The sequence below is a fragment of the Ovis canadensis genome, chromosome 18 (genome assembly GCF_042477335.2).
Source record: "Ovis canadensis isolate MfBH-ARS-UI-01 breed Bighorn chromosome 18, ARS-UI_OviCan_v2, whole genome shotgun sequence".
Taxonomy (NCBI): Eukaryota; Metazoa; Chordata; class Mammalia; order Artiodactyla; family Bovidae; genus Ovis; species Ovis canadensis.
The window spans coordinates 81,143,218-81,154,822 of record NC_091262.1 but is presented as its reverse complement, the minus strand read 5'-3'; the positions used below and the strand labels follow the sequence as shown (position 1 = coordinate 81,154,822).

Here is an 11,605-nt window from a genome sequence, read left to right as displayed (position 1 = left end):
CCAGCACCAGCCCTGTGCCCTGCCAAGCTCATCGTGAGAGCCCCTGTGCCCTGCCTGGTGCTAAGAGCCCTGAGGGCAGACATGGGGGACCGAGAGCAGGGAGGGACACGGAGACAACACAAGGAACATTGTAAGCCACGCTTCAGCAGCTGGGAGGAGGACAGATCGGCTCGCACTCAGGGACGGGGATGGATGGCAGGGGTCAGCCCTGAGGGACGGCGCAGAGGTGGGCCTGAGGCTGATCAGCCACGAGTACGCAGCCTAGTTCCCCACGGTGACTCCAGCCAAAGACACTTAGTGGGACGGGTCACTGAAACTTCCCAGAAGAGGCAGGCCCCACACCTTCCTGGGGGGATTCCGCTGCTGGCGTCCTAGGGAAAAAAAACTTAGGGAAAATCCAGGGAGGACAGATCCAGGCCTGTTCACTCGGGCTGGAGCCACAGGGCCATGGCGCAGAGCAGCGGAGGTGCTCCAGATAGCATCCTGGAGAGAGCAGACGCAAGCCTGTGGACCATCCCAAGCCTGCCAACGCAGACATTCATTTTCTCGAAGTTCTGGGGGCTGCAAGGTTCCAGATCAAGGTGCTGGCAGGGCTGGCTTCTCCCGAGGCCTCTCTCCTGGGCTGCGGACGGCCATCTTCTCCCTGTGTCTTCACATGGTTATCATCTGTGGGTCTGTGTCCTGACCGCCCCTTCCCATAAGGCCATGTTGGACTAGGACCCACTAAAATGGGCTTGTTTTAACTTGTTGTGGTTGTTCAGTCCCTAAGTCGGGTCCAACTCTCTGGGACCCCGTGGCTCTTTAAAGACCCATCTCCAAATACAAACCCACTCTGAGGTCCTGGGAGTTAAAACTTCAACAGAAGGAAGTTTGCAGGACAAAGTCCAGCCCACAGTAGACTGGAAGGCACCCACGGTGCTGCGGCGCCTTGCTGTCGTCTGCAGACAGACCATGCTGTACCTGGAGCAGCAACCTCCTCCAGGAAGCCCTCTAGTTTCCTCTTGAGTCATTAGATCCTAGAGCCCTGGGTTCCCCTCTGTGAGGTAATCAGAGTCCCAGCTCAAGCCTGTGAGGCACCAGCTACTTGGGTGAACCGTCCGCCAGCTCAGGCTAGCCTGCCTGCCGGCTTCCTGTCCCATGCATCTCTCCAACGGTAGGAAGCTAACAGATCAGAGGGCCAAGCACAACTCTTGACAGAAGGAGGGGTCCTCGAGGAGACCAACCAGGGCTCTTTGGTGGGAGCCCTGGGACTTTGTGGGGTAGCTGGTCCCCACCCATGCTGCACTGGGTCACCAGCTCGGAAAGGCACAGGAACCTGCTACATGGCAGGCAAGTCCAGGTCTCTGCCTCTGAAGACTGGGTCTTCCCATGGGGCCACGCGTGGGCACTGGAAGGTCCTCAGTCCACCCCTCCTGTTCTCCAGCTCAACGAGGCTCATCTGGGTGCTGGAACCTCCCGTTGTGGGTCACCTCCACTTCAGAGCCCAGGATGGGGGAGTTTCTCCCAGAGCTCCCAGCTCCCAGCTGCACCCCACCCCTGCCCAAACCTGTGCCCACTTTTCAGCACGAGGCTGGGATGTTTCTTTTGTCCTATTTCTAGGTGGTTTTCCCCAACTTTCTCAGTAAAATCCTGTCAGCAAAGTCCCAGCCTTGTCTCAGAGGAGCCCTGGGCACAGGGCTGGTCTGGCCTGAGCCAGGAGAAGGCTGGGCCGAGGGGCAGTTGGAAAGGGGCACACAGCTGGGGACCCAACGAGAAGAACAGACCCTGCTGCCTCATGCTGGACTGCACCCCCTTCAGAGAGGCAACCCTGCGTCTGCCTCAGGTAGTTGTTGTTGTTCAGTTGCTAAGCCCTTTCTGACTCTTTTGCGACCGACCCCATGGACTGTAGCCCACCAGACTCCTCTGTCCATGGGGATTCTCCAAGGCAAGAATACTGGAGTCAGTTGCCACGCCTTCTCCCAGGGGATCTTCCTAACACAGGGACGAACCCAGGTCTCCCGCGTGGCAGGCAGATTCTTTACCGGCTGGGCCACCAGGGAAGCCCAAGAATACTGGAGCGGGTGGCCTATCCCTTCTCCAGGGGATCTTCCCCACCCAGGACTCGAACTGGGGTCTCCTGCATTGCAGGCGGATTCACCAGCTGAGCTACCAGGGAAGCACCCAGCCTCAGGTTATTTCTCCATAAAACGAGGTTGCTGTTGGGATCCAGTAGGTTCACCTCGGCAGAGCACCTGGCGCCCAGAACTGGAAGGGGAGGGACAAGGACCACACCACCAGAGGCCTGCCCGCGCCCTAGAGGCTCCTGGGGAGGAGCCAGGCTACCGCACGCTGAATATAGGGGCCCAAAGTGCCTGAATTCCAGCTTCACTGCTGCGGGGCCCAGGACAGAGCTTTGCCTGGGAACAGGACACAGAAGCTCCGGTCTCTGCCCCTCACCGGCTATTGGCCTGCACGAGGGACAGTGTCTGTCTCCAAGCCTGGATCTCTCAAGCCGGACGCTGCGTTGCTTAGGTGTCCCTGGCCCGGCCTGCTGGTGGGCGGGGCCATGAAGACGGGGCGGGGCGTCCGGTGGGCGGGGTATACTCCTGGCACCGCCCCCTGCACCTATCTCTGCTTCTCGCGGGTCGGTCGCCTTGCGTGTGGACTCAGCCCGCTCTGGTCGCTACAGGGCAGGCCCATAGGGTAAGGCTACTCTGCCCCGCCCCACCGGGCTTCCTCCCTGGGGCTGACTCCCCCGTTCCCCTGCTCCCGGGGCACGACGGGGTCCCGAGACCCCCAGTTGAGGCGGCGTCTCTTCCCCAGATCTGCCTTGATCGGTGGTGAGCTCGAGGGTGGCGTTGTGGGCACTCTGGCGCTTAGGTCCCAGGCGCACCGGGAATTCTGCCTCAGCCCGGCTCTTTATCAGCCGCGGGACCTCTAGAAAGTCGCTGTGACACCCTGCCCAGGAGGGGCGAGAATGAAATCTCAGCACCATCCCCCGCCACACACACACATTCCGCACCCGGAAACCCCTGCCTGGGAAGGACTCCCGGCTTGCTCGAGCCCTGGACCCAAATCCCCCGTGTCCGCAAGCCCTGGCAAGGCTTTCTGTGAAATGTCTGTCCCCTGCCCCCTTGTGGAGGCGACAGGAAGGGCCGGAGGAGGACGGGAGGGACCTTGAAGGACAGCCCAATCCCCCCAATCCCCCACCCTAAGAGGAGCCAGCCTGGGCCCTGTATACTGGCCACAGGTTTAAAATTAAAGCTGGCTGCCAGGCAAACTTCTGCACCTCCGCCTTCCACCTCTCCTGCATTTGGGGGGTGGGCTATTTTTAGAAGGCAGGCGGGTTGGAAAGTGCTTTATTCATCCTGGAGGTTAGCGAGGCCTGCAGGAGAGAACAGAGGGGCCTGTGTCTCCCTCTGCCTCCTCCATGCTGACTCTGACCTTGCACCACCCACTGGGCCTGTGGATTTACTGAGCTAACATTTACTCAGGGCTCGCCTTGCCCGGCCCTGAGCTTCCTCAGGCCTGGATCAGGCCTGGGGTGATGGGAGAGAGGGTGGCACACCTGGACAGTGAACCCAGGCAGTGATCAGGTTTCCGCGCCCCAGGTCCACCCTGACCAGTCAGCAGAGCCAAGAAGCCATGTCGCTGGACCCCTTGGAGGGATAGGCCCCTCACGTGGCTCAGGAAGAGGTGCTACCCAGTCTCCTGCATGGACTGTCTATCTGGCTGGGTGGGTGGCTTCCCAACTTCAGGAGTCCTGTGCCAGTTGAGGCCAGCACTAGCCTCGGGCACCTCAGTTTCCCCATCTGTACAATGGGACTATGCAAGATTCAAGCTGGGACAGGGCACCCCACCCAGGTACCATTCCTGTGTCCTACTGCACTCAGAGTCGGTAAGGGGTGACAGGAGGAGTCCTGCCCTCAGGGGCCAGCCAGGACTGGAGGCCCCAAGCAGAGGTGGGGAGGCCACCTGGAGGACGCTGGTCTCAGCCTCAGCTGAAGTGGGGCAGAGGGTCTCGGCAGGGCGCCACAGGAGCAGACACGACAGCTGCACCAGCCACCCCCACGTCCAGTGTGGGACAGCCAGTGGTCACTCTGGTCTGGCAGCCTGAGCTCTGAGCAGAAACCCTCGCCTGGAAGGTCACTGGCAGGACCCAAATTGTCCTCAGCCCCTGGAGTCCCCACCCAGTGTGCCCAGTGACCGCCAGGAAGAGCCTTTATTTGTGCTTCCCTCCAGAGAAGTAGGAGGGGTGTGATCCAAACCCTGGGCTGCGGCTGGGAGGGGGCGGGGGAGGGCGGTACTGGTGGACCTGGTGAGGCAGGAGGGGTGGTGGTCAGCTGTGCCCACTGGGTGCCCGGGCAGGCCCAGGCCTCTCAAAGCGTCAGCCCAGCCCCTCCGAGGCAGAGGCCCCCTCTCAGCTGTCAGAGCCCGGGGACAGCAGGATCCGGCCGGTCCTTGTCCTACGGCCGGGAGCAGGGGGCCTGGCCCGTGGAGCTGGCATGCTTGCCGTCAGGAGCCTCCCCCGGTGATTCTCCTGGCGGACGTGGTGAGGGGGCTGAGGAAACACGCAGGCCTCTGTGTCGGCGGGACACGCATTTCTGACAGGTCTGCCAGGAGAGGTGTGAGGGTGGGCAGGCCACAAGCTCCCCGCCGGTGAGGGGGCGGGGGGTCACTGGGTGCACTGTTCCCGGTGCAAGGGTGGGCAAGGCCAGGCTCCAGGAGCAGGAGAACCTTGGCCCCCGGCAAGGCCACCAGTTCGAGGGTGGCCGACTGGGCGGAGACCCAGGGTCCTCCCCAGAGCCCAGGTCTCAGTGGTTACCCAAGGGGCAGGCCCCGGGCAGACCTGTCGGAGGTTGAGGGGACTTTCGGGAGAGGTGGCAGACAAGGTCCTCTGGGCCCAAGCTCTGGGAGCGGCGGACCACAGGGGCTGCAGGGCTGGGCCAGGGGCCGATGGCGGAGGAGAAGAGGGCAGGCAGGGAAGAGCAGCCCCATCTGAGGCCAAATCCCCCAGGACTGACCCCTCGGGGGCTCAGGGGACAAAGCCGCCCAGGGCACGGCTCACCCCTCGAGCACCCTTCCTGGGGGCCTGGCCAGCTGTTTCTCCTACGCAGCAGACTGGCTCCTGGCTGAGCCCTCTCCTGCCCACACATCCTCCTCCTAGAAACTTCCCTGGCCCTGGCAGCCCTTCGGCCTTTAACCAGGGCACCCACACCAGGACAGAAGCCTGCCACCAGCTTCTGCACCCCCACCCACCCTGCCTTGCACCCATACCCTTACCCCTTCCAGGCCTTAGTGGGCAATGCACACTTGTCCCAAAGGTGATGAATCGTGAGAGCAAGGGGAGAGGGGCCGGGACCGGGTGTTGAGAGGTGAGAGCAAGGGTGTACCTGTATGCCAGGCCTGGGGCCACATCTGGACGGGGGAATCGCCTGTGAAGATGGTGGGGAGGGTGGCAGGGAAGGCCAGGCCAGGCGGTGCCCAGGCGACAGAAGCTCACGGGGCGGGCAGATAGGTGGGGTGCAGGCTGGCTGGAGGGGTGGAGGACCAGGCATCTGACCTCTCCTGGGACCCCTTCAGGCCGCCCCTCACTCACCAGCAGCAGCCTGGCTCTGGGCAGACGCCCTCTGGGCGCCCTCTGGAGGCCAACGCAGCTCCCCGCTCTCTACCGCACCCAGCTCGCTGGGCTCCACCACGATCGAGGGCAGCCGCTGGCCCAGCCGAGGGCCCTTCTCCCGGGCACCCACCACAGCCTGCAAGGGGGGTGGGCAGGGGGTCAAAGCAATGGCAGGCCTGAGCTCCCCACGGCCTGCCACTCCTGTCCTGCATTGTCCACGGGGAGAATGGGCGTCCCTAACCTGCCCAGTCTCCAGGGCCAGGTGAGCTCTTGTGCGTGCATGCACATCCCCCATAGGGTCGCGGCCCTCCCCCTCCCACCCCTGGAACTGGGGCACTCAGCGCCTGGGCCACACAGATCCCACCTGGGCTCGGCCCTCAGGCCCGTTTCACAGAAGGGCCTGTTATTCGAAAGGCCAAGGTCACACAGTGAGTGAGCTCAGGGTGTTTGCGCCTCCCAGGCAGGCAGCCTCCTGCATCCCACTGGGCCCCTTCTTGGGGTCTCTCTTATGGGCCCTTGGCCTCCTCCCAGCTCAGGGGAGCTGGGAAGCTGTTGCTATGGCAACCTGAGCAACTTCTCTGGGCTCATTGTTCAGTGCTCACAAGAGCCTGCGGGGGCTGCCTCCCCAAGCCCTCCTGGAGCCCTCAGCATCTCCGCCTCCCATTCAAGGCCTTCCAAGGTAGAGGCCCCAAGACGCCCCGTGCTGTGCGCAGACCTGCAGCCCTAACTCTCCTGTGCCAACCCACCTCCATGCCTTTGCTCCGGTTGGTTGGGCTTGTCCCCAACCTCTTACCCAGAAGGCTGGCTGCTTGGGCGCTCTGCCTTCCCCAAAGGCATGTCTAGGTGGGGAAGAGCAGGCACACAGCTGGCAGGACTTTGCTAAATGGCCCTCGCACCTCCCCGCCCCCGCCCAGGGGAACCATCTGAACATGTGTTTCAGTGCACTGTCTGATCAGCCTTTGAACAAAGTACCGCAGAGATCCTGAAATGTGTCACTAGGCTGGGACTTCCATGGGATCAGAGGGACAAGACCAGCGACCCCACCATGGCCCAGTGACTGGATCTCCTGGGCCTCCCTGCTGGCCTTGCCTGTCCAGGGGCTCCTCCCTGCCCAACCCCCCTGAACCCCTCTCCCCCTCACCCTGCCAGTCTCCTTCCCGCCCTCCTCCCGGAAGCCCTGCTGGGCCCCACCCAGGGCCGCTCCTCTGCCCAGATGGTGCAGGAAGATCTGGGCCAGTCGAGTTTGGTGTCCAGCCTCTCCATCCGCCCCCCACCCCCTGCCAGGAGGGCAACCCCAGGCTCCAGACTGGCCCTTGGGCTGGACCCCCTCAGGGGCCCGCTGGCCCCGACAAGAAGAGCCCAACTCCAGACTCAGAGCGGCAGGCCTGGGCCTCTTGGGCAAGAACCTCCCTTGTTAGCTCCATCAGCATCTCCTGCAGGAGCTGAGGTGGGAGCAGGAGGCCCTGGCACGGCCTCACCCAGCAGAGACGAGACTGACCTGGGCGCAGGCCCTGGGCCCCCAGGGCTGGCTGGGGAGCTCCCTGAGTCAGGAGAGCTGGGCCTTCAGCGACTGTGCACATCATACTCCTGCGGAGGGGCAACCGCCTCCCCCACCCAGATGGGTAAACCGAGGCACGCGCTGCCACAGGCCAGGGCTAGAGAGCGGCAGACGGCCGGTCCCCAACCGCACACATACCTCTGCCGGGCCTCCGGCCTGCTTGTCTGAGCCCAGCTTGGGCGCGGCAGCGGGCTGGGGGCCACTCATGCTGCAGCTGCTGTCCAGCTGCACAAAAACAAGGAGCAGAAGCGGGGTGCATGTTAGGGCCCAGCTGCAGTGCCCCGTCCACTCCCGGAAGCCCCACACTGCCCCAGCCCGCACCCACCCCGCCCCAGGCCCGCAGCCACTGCCCAGGCTGGGCCTCCACCATCAGGGAGGCGCTGGACAGGCCCCACGCTGGGGGCCCTAGGCTGTGGCAGGAGGACCCACTCCTCCCTGAGAACAGACGCCCCACGCACACACCCGAGGCCCCGCCCTCAACCCCCGCAGCTGAAGGGAGACTGACCCTCTGCCTGCCTGTGGCCACTTCCCCTCAGGCCAGGCCCAAGCGCCAGGGAGTCCGGCTAGAGACCACACAGTGAGGGCGCTGGGAAGAGGGGCCCTGCCAGGACTGCTGGGCACCAGATTCAGATGCTCCACCTGCACCAGGCTGGGCTGGGTCTGGCGGGCAGGCAGCTAACTTGGGCACCGGCTGGGAGGCAGCAGGAGGCCTCTGACAAGGGGCAGGAGTGCTGGGAGGGTGCTGGGCAGAGGGAGGGCACTGGCCAGCTGGCTGCAAGGCTCCCAATGCCCTGCTGGTTGTGGGGGAGGGGTGCTGTGCACACCCAACAAGAGGTAGGGGGCAGCTATTCCAGGAAATGAGTTCCTTTGACTAAAACCCAGCTTGGGTCAGCTCAGGTCCCGCTGGGACCCAGGGATTCTGGGGGGTGGGGGGTGGGCCACGTGTATGCAGCATGGGGCCTCCGGGGCGATGGGCAGCCAAAATGCCCACCAGAGCCTCCACCCAGGCACAGAGCACGCGAGAGCCCTCCCCCAGGCCCGAGGCTCCGGGTCACCCCTTCCTGGGATTCCACCCCAGGATCCCAGAAGCTCAACTGGAGCCCAGGGCAGACAGGACCAATCCCAGGAAAGTGGACTCAGAGATCCAGACAGATGCCAGAAAGACCAGAGGGAGGTGCAGAAAGAACCGCGCGGGCCACAGAGAGGACGCAGGGATGACAAAACTAGAGATTCAGAGAGACGACAGAAAGAGGTGAGAGATGATGGAGACGCAGGAGGAGAGAGGGCAGCTGATGGAGACAGACGGTGGAGCCAAGGGGGCGGCGGGCGGCAGGCAGACGCCGGAGGGCTGCCTCCCCGCAGCCTGGCACCAGGGGCCCCTGCCAGTGGGGCATCCCCTCAGCGAAGGCTCGGCCACCCACACCTGCAGCGGCGGCCAGGTGTGGCGGGCCAGCCGACAGAGACGCTGCTCGAGCCCAAAGCCCGGCGTCCGGCAGTCAAGGGCTGGCTTTGGTCCCCACACCTCCCCTTCTCCGGGGAGCGCCGACTCAAACCCACCCTTCGCCGCTTCCTGCTCTCCCAGACGCCGCGCACTGTGGGGCGCGGGCGGACGAGGGTGGGGAGGGGGCACGCCCCGCGTCTCGCTCACACTCACCGCGGCGGGTGCTCGCGCAGGGCCGGCACTGTCTGCTCCGCCGCTGCCAGTCCGCCCGCCCTGGCTGGCTCCCCGCCTTCCTCCCGCGCGCTCTCCGCCCACAAGCGCTCCCTCGCCCGGCCCCTCGTCCACACTCGCGCTCCCAGGTCCAGCTCCCAGGTAGCACGCCCGTGCCATCTCCCCCCTTGCCAAAACCGCAGCGCCCCAGCACCTGATCCTGATCCCTCGAGGCACCCAGCCTCAAGTTTGAGGTTCCGGAATTCAGCGGGGCGGAATTCAGGGCGACTAGATAGATCAGAGCGAGGACACGCTCCAGCTGGAAGGAGGAGTGAAGAGGACAAGGGGCACACCCGAGTGTGAGGGCCAGTGTGTGTGTGGCGGGAGAGCGTCACCACACCAGGCCCCTCTTCATCTCTGATTCCAGTCCCCCAAAGGGACAGTCTCATTCAGCCAGCGTGTAGACCTGACACCTGAGGCCAGGATGCACGCCTGTTGGTCCAGCCTTCCACCATCCGCACCTCACCTCACCACCATCATCTACCCAACATCCAACACCCAGCCCACACCTACAACCCACCATTCAGCATCCGCTTCCCAGGCACTGTCATCTACTATGCCCATCTATTCATGTCTCTTCTATCATCCAATCATCATCCAACCACCAGCCAACCTCAGCCATCTGCCATGGGTCCCCCACCACCAATAAACCAACAACTGTCCCATACAACCCACCACCTAACTTCCACCGTCCAAGTTCTATCCACCATGCTTCCATCCAGTTTGTTGTGATCCACACAATCAAAGGTTTTAGCATAGTCAGTGAAGCAGAATTGGATGCTTTCTGGAATTCTCTTGCTTTTTCGATGATCCAACAGATGTTGGCAATTTGATCTCTAGTTCCTCTGCCTTTTCTAAATCCAGCTTGAACATCTGGAATTTCTCAGTTCATGTACTGTTTAACTCTAGGTTGGAGAATTTTGACCATTACTTTGCCAGCATGTGAGATGAGTGCATTTGTGCTGTAGTTTGAACATTCTTTGGCATTGCCTTTCGTTGGGATTGGAATGAAAACTGAGCTTTTCCAGTCCTGCAGCCACTGCTGAGTTTTCCACATTTGCTGGCATATTGAGTGCAGCACTTTCACAGCATCACCTTTTAGGATTTGAAATAGCACAACTGGAATTCCATCACTTCCACTAGCTTTGTTTGTAGTGATGCTTCCTAAGGCCCACTTAACTTCACACTCCAGGAGGTTGGGCTCTAGGTGAGTGATCACACCATCGTGGTTATCTGGGTCATGAAGACCTTTTTTGTACAGTTCTTCTGTGTATTCTTGCCACCTCTTCTTAATATCTTCTGCTTCTGTTGGATCAATACCGTTTCTGTCCTTTATCGAGCCCATTTTTGCATGAAATGTTCCCTTGGTATCTCTAATTTTCTTGAAGAGATCTCTAGTCTTTCCTATTCTATTGTTTTCCTCTATTTCTTTGCACTGTTCACTTAGGAAGGCTTTCTTATCTCTCCTTGTTACTCTTTGAAACTCTCCATTCAAATGGGTATATCTTTCCTTTTCTCCTTTGCCTTTCACTTCTCTTCTTTTCTCAGCCATTTGCAAGACCTTCTCAGACAGCCATTTTGCCTTTTTACATTTCTTTTTCTTGGAAATAATTTTGATCCCTGCCTCCTGTATAATGTTATGAACCTCTGTCCATAGTTCTTCAGGCACTCTATCAGATCTAATCCCTTGAATCTATTTGTCACTTCCATTGTAAGGGATTTGATTTAGGTCATACCTGAATGACCTAGTGGTTTTCCCTACTTTCTTCAATTTAAGTCTGAATTTGGCAATAAGGAATTCATGATCTGGGCCACAGTCAGCTCCTGGTCTTGTTTTTGCTGACTGTATAGAGCTTCTCATGTTTGGCTGCAAAGAATATAATCAATCTGATTTCGGTGTTGACCATCTGGTGATGTCCATGTGTAGAGTCTTCTCTTGTGTTGTTGGAAGAGGGTGTTTGTTATGACCAGTGCATTCTCTTGGAAAAACTCTGTTAGCCTTTGTCCTCTTCATTTTGTACTCCAAGACCAAACTTGCCTGTTACTCCAGGTATCTCTTGACTTCCTACTTTTGCATTCCAGTCCCCTATGATGAAAAGGACATCTTTTTTTTGGTGTTAGTTCTAGAAGGTCTTATAGATCTTCATGCTGCTGCTGCTAAGTCACTTCAGTCGTGTCCAACTCTATGTGACCCCATAGACGGCAGCCCACCAGGCTCCCCCGTCCCTGGGGTTCTCCAGGCAAGAACACAGGAGTGGGTTGCCATTTCCTTCTCCAATGCATGAAAGTGAAAAGTGAAAGGGAAGTCGCTCAGTCGTGTCTGACTCTTCGCGACCCCATGGACTGCAGCCTACCAGGCTCCCCCGTTCATAGGATTTTCCAGGCAAGAATACTGGAGTGGGGTGCCATTGCCTTCTCTGATAGGTCTTCATAGAACCATTCAACTTCAGCTTCTTTAGCATTAGTGGTTGATACATAGACTTGTATTGAATGGTTTGCCTTGGAAACGAAACAAGATCATTCTGTCATTTTTTGAGACTTCACTCAAGTACCCCATTTCAGACTCTTTTGTTGACTATGAGAGCTACTCCATTTCTTCTAAGGGATTCTTGCCCACAGTAGTAGATATAATGGTCATCTGAATTAAATTTGCCCATTCCAGTCCATTGTAGTTCAGACTGGTTCAAAATTGTGAAAGGAATACATCAAGGCTGTATATTGTCACCCTGCTTCTTTA

The 11,605-nt window shown here is 59.9% G+C and overlaps 1 protein-coding gene across 1 annotated transcript; it reads right to left on the bottom strand.

Annotated features, from left to right (window-relative positions):
• Positions 1-4,445: 4,445 nt before the first annotated feature.
• On the bottom strand, positions 4,446-7,364 carry LBHD2 (LBH domain containing 2). The gene is made up of 3 exons (XM_069559314.1): positions 7,296-7,364; positions 5,579-5,735; positions 4,446-4,540 (listed from the first exon to the last, which is right to left on the bottom strand). Exons 1-3 carry the CDS (start codon positions 7,362-7,364, stop codon positions 4,446-4,448), a joined length of 321 nt encoding a protein of 106 aa, XP_069415415.1.
• Positions 7,365-11,605: the final 4,241 nt, after the last annotated feature.

Excerpts from the sequence above, each read along its gene's own strand:
- LBHD2 (XM_069559314.1), bottom strand. The coding sequence starts at position 7,364 with ATGAGTGGCCCCCAGCCCGCTGCCGCGCCCAAGCTGGGCTCAGACAAG. Across the intron at positions 5,736-7,295 it reads AGGCCGGAGGCCCGGCAGAG|GCTGTGGTGGGTGCCCGGGA; the intron begins GTATGTGTGCGG and ends CCCCCCTTGCAG. Across the intron at positions 4,541-5,578 it reads CCAGAGCCAGGCTGCTGCTG|CCCCCTCACCACGTCCGCCA; the intron begins GTGAGTGAGGGG and ends GTGTTTCCTCAG.